The sequence below is a fragment of the Zea mays genome, chromosome 2 (assembly GCF_902167145.1).
Source record: "Zea mays cultivar B73 chromosome 2, Zm-B73-REFERENCE-NAM-5.0, whole genome shotgun sequence".
In the NCBI taxonomy this organism is placed as follows: Eukaryota; Viridiplantae; Streptophyta; class Magnoliopsida; order Poales; family Poaceae; genus Zea; species Zea mays.
This window is the reverse complement of record NC_050097.1, coordinates 70,032,468-70,036,397: the sequence shown is the minus strand read 5'-3', so window position 1 is coordinate 70,036,397 and position 3,930 is coordinate 70,032,468. Positions and strand designations below refer to the sequence as shown.

Here is a 3,930-nt window from a genome sequence, read left to right as displayed (position 1 = left end):
CATTTCCGCCAGCGTTCACAATTTCGATTGACTTGATACGAATTTCGTTTTGTTGACCAAAATTTGACTTTTTTATTTTCAATTAAAATCTATTTGAAATCGGAGCGAAATCCGTTTCCCACTTAGTAGCGAAAACGAAAAAACAGCAAATTTCGCTGATTTCGCAGCGAGAAGGTAAACCGTGATTTCTGCAGAACGTAAGGAGGTTAAGGCCTTGTTCGTTTGTGTCGGATTAGTGGGCCGGAACGATTCCGAGCCGGATTGCTTCTTTAATTTATATAAATTTTGATTAGCCGGAACGATTCCGGGTGCAATCCGATGTAAACGAACAAGGCCTAAAGTAGCCCATAGGTTTTAAACGGCTTTACGTTGACAACTCGCAAAACCACTAGAGTACTAATGATATCAGTACACAGGTTTTTCGGGTGTTTTATCCTTGAACTATTTGGATTCTCAACACGCTAGGACGAGTGGTTTCTCCTTCAACTATTTCGGTGTAGTATTAGTAGTACTTGTGATCATAGTGTCTTTCTTATGCAGTTTCCTCTTAGAATTAATGATTATTTATATTTATATTATGTAGGTTGTAGGACACATTAATATCCAAATCAAATACAGTAGTAGCGCTGGCAACAACAGTCCACACGCAAACACTGCATCTGCAACGTCACACCCAAACATTTTATATACTTCACGTCTAAGCAATATAAGCATATACCATCAAAAGCTAAAAATAAAAGAAAAGGAAAATAAGAAGAGAAGAGAGAGAGAGAGAGAGAGTGTGTGTGTGTGTGTGACGTGACCGAGTGACGACCGCTGACCCCGCTGTCCAGAGTCACAGACCATTGGTAGACCAAGCCCTACGGCAGCAGCCGCAACAACGGCGACCGGCCCGACCCGCCATGCAGCAGCAGAAGCCGCAGGGCTTCCTCGTCGCTGGCGGAATACCGCCGGCGCAGGGATCCGGACGTATCGTCACCGCGGTGGCGGCGCGGACGCGCGCGGCGGAACAGATGGCATTTGAAGACGTATGGAAGGCCCTAAACCCGGACTTCAGGACGCCCTTCGCCTCCGTTGAGGACGCCATCAGCAGGTGCGTGCGCGCGTTCGATCTTCCCCTCTCTCTCTCCTGGTCGCTGACCTTCCTGGTGTTGCCGTTACGACTTACCACAGGCGGTTCAGACTTCAGAGCGTATGCCCATTTGCTACATAGCACATACACACGGTTTTTTTGTGCTTGAATTGTTCAGCGCGTTAGGAGCTTTAGGGCCGGGATTAGCTCGTCGTCAGGCCGGGAACAGTGAACGCGCGTTGATTTCGAGGATTGATTTGGTTCCATTGCTTGCGATTTGTTCTCTAGGATATTTGGTGCGGTGAGTTCGATTTTTCTGGAAAAAAGAGTTTATATGATGATCCCTTGGTGTACCACTGTTTAATTCTGGCGAAAAACAAGAGTTATAAATATGCAGAGAATAGCAACCTATGGCTCCCGCGTATATGAGATTTAACAGTACTAACCAGTTGAAGTGTTGATACGTATATAAATATGTATTGAGATATTTATTTAAATATAATTATTGTTTATCTCTAAACACTAAGTTATATGTGCTGTTTTGGTTAGCCCCAAACTTCTGTAGTAGGGGACATGGATTCAAATGCTCATTCTGTAGCAGGGGACATGGATTCAAATGCTCATTCTGTATGAAAAACTTCAAATGTGATGATTCTGTTGGATTTGGGTGGATTAATCTCGGTATGATAAACATGAAACACAGTGACCCTGACGCCCTGACCAAGACTTGTTTGGATTTCTCTTTCATGATTCCTGACAAAATATCCTATTCTTAAGTGATCGATATGTAGGGACAGATGTATGATTGTTTGGATTTCTTTTTCACGATTCCTGACAGAATATCGTGTTCTTAAGTGACAGATCTGTAGGGACAGACGATGTTTGAGTGATGTCGATAGACGGAAAAAGTACAATTATAATAAGAACTTGTATGTTACCTATCAGAATCCAACGTTTTATCTGACTCAAGTAAAATTACTACTGTTGTCAAGTTGTTCTAGTCCGACAGCGCATCCTTTTTCAGTTGTGAGTTTGTGACTACTGAATTCCAGCTGCTAAGTGCATTACCAGTGCTGTGTGATTGATCTCTTTATTTATTGGACTAAGACTCTCTGCTTCTTCTTAGGTGGAAAACATCCTAGATGTATAGCACGAATTATATTAATTGTGATTTCAAGGAGATAAGGACTAACATATATTAGTCTGATACACCTGCCCAGACAAAACAGTAAGGATCGTACATGCAGATTCTGAAATTTAATTTCAAAAGCCTTTGAGAATATATCATGTACTATAAGAACTGTGACCGGTCATTATTTGAAAAGATCTCCATCATTGTTGTGTGCTTGAGACGACAATGATGAAGATCAACTACTAGTGTTCTTCGCATATTAATGATATTCCCTTTTGTGAAAAAACAGACACTCTAAACTGACAAACTACTAGTGTTCTTCGCATCATTACCAGGCTGCTGCCCTACCACATATTCGCAGACTATGAAGAAGACGATGACGTAGTTGACCCCATCAGTGGCATCAGCAGCAGCATATGCACCACAACGGAGAAGTCAAGCGCCCATAATTGGGAGGATGGCATGGTTACACAGATGGAAGGTTTTCTCGAGCACTTCGAGAAGCAGGTGCTGACCTTCAATGTCATGACTCAGCAACACGCTGCAGGCTTCAACCGCGCCGAGGAACAGCTCATTCTGCAGATGTCTATGGTCGAAGACGAGCGGCGGCAGTTGGAGCTCCTGCGCGCGGCCATTGTGCAGCACCAGCAGCAGGAGGCCGCGCGCGCGCGCCTAGCACTCGCGCAGCCGCAGGCGGCGCTGCCCGCTGCGTCTTGTCAGGCGTTGGTGGCTGCAGGACGCGGCGAAGGTGCCTCCCGCGGGCAGGCCCTGGCGCCTTCCTTGGTGATGCAGCAGCAGGAGACGATGATGACCGCGGGCGCCTGGCAGGCGCTCGCCGCGGCGGCGTCGCGCGGCCAGGGGGCTTCCAATGAGCAGGCTCTGATGCAGGCCATCATGGCGCAGCACATGCAACGGCAGAGGCAGCAAGAGATTATGGCAGCGGCGTCACGCGGCGACGGTGCAACCTGCGGGCAGGCGGAGGCGCTGCCACTGGCCGCGGTAACACAGCTTATGCAGCAACGTAACCAGCAGCGGCAGCAGGAGGAGATGACGACGACCGCGTTTCGGTGCGACGTGGCTCCCGGCTACCTGGCGCTGGCGTCGGCCGGGATGATGCGGCAGCAACAACAGCACCAGCAGGAGGTGATGGCGGCCGGCGGGTGGCAACTGGACCTGGGTTTGCGGCACACAGACATAGCGCCTCGCGTTGACGGCAGCTCGAGCTCTCAGGCAGCGTTGCCTCCTGCGATGCTGCAGCAGCCAGGACAGGGGCAGGCCAGCACCGCTGGGAGTGGGATGGCGCTGCCGTGGCGTGGCGTCGCTGACGGAAGGGAGCAGTAGCGTTGCTGGGGATTTGCGCGATTCGTACGAGCAAAAAACAAGTCATGCCGTTTGCGTCTATTGGATTATAATAGCATTTTTTTAGTAGTTGTAGTGTTCATTTGAACTAAGCTTTCTGAATCAAATTCACTATAAAAAATCTGAAATTTCAATCAAAGAGCTATAGGAGCTGATTAGATTTCTGAAAAATATATAGATTTCTCTAATTGAATCCAGAATCTAATTCTACTCTAGATTTTTTTTTAGATTTCCATCATCCATATTTTCGAAAAATTATTTAATTGTCATTTCTTTTATGATCGAATTATTTTTGGAGGCTGTTGCCCGATTCGTTGCTTGACTCTTAACCGACGTCACCTTTCAGTGGCGGTTAGAGTTGCCACTG

At 47.0% G+C, this 3,930-nt stretch overlaps 1 protein-coding gene across 1 annotated transcript; it reads left to right on the top strand.

The window, feature by feature from the left end:
- Positions 1-655: 655 nt before the first annotated feature.
- LOC103646558 (uncharacterized) lies at positions 656-3,704 on the top strand. The gene is made up of 2 exons (XM_008671277.4): positions 656-1,093; positions 2,540-3,704. The coding sequence occupies exons 1-2, from the start codon at positions 903-905 to the stop codon at positions 3,543-3,545; spliced, it is 1,197 nt and encodes a 398-aa protein (XP_008669499.1). The 5' UTR covers positions 656-902; the 3' UTR covers positions 3,546-3,704.
- The last annotated feature ends 226 nt before the right edge of the window (positions 3,705-3,930 follow it).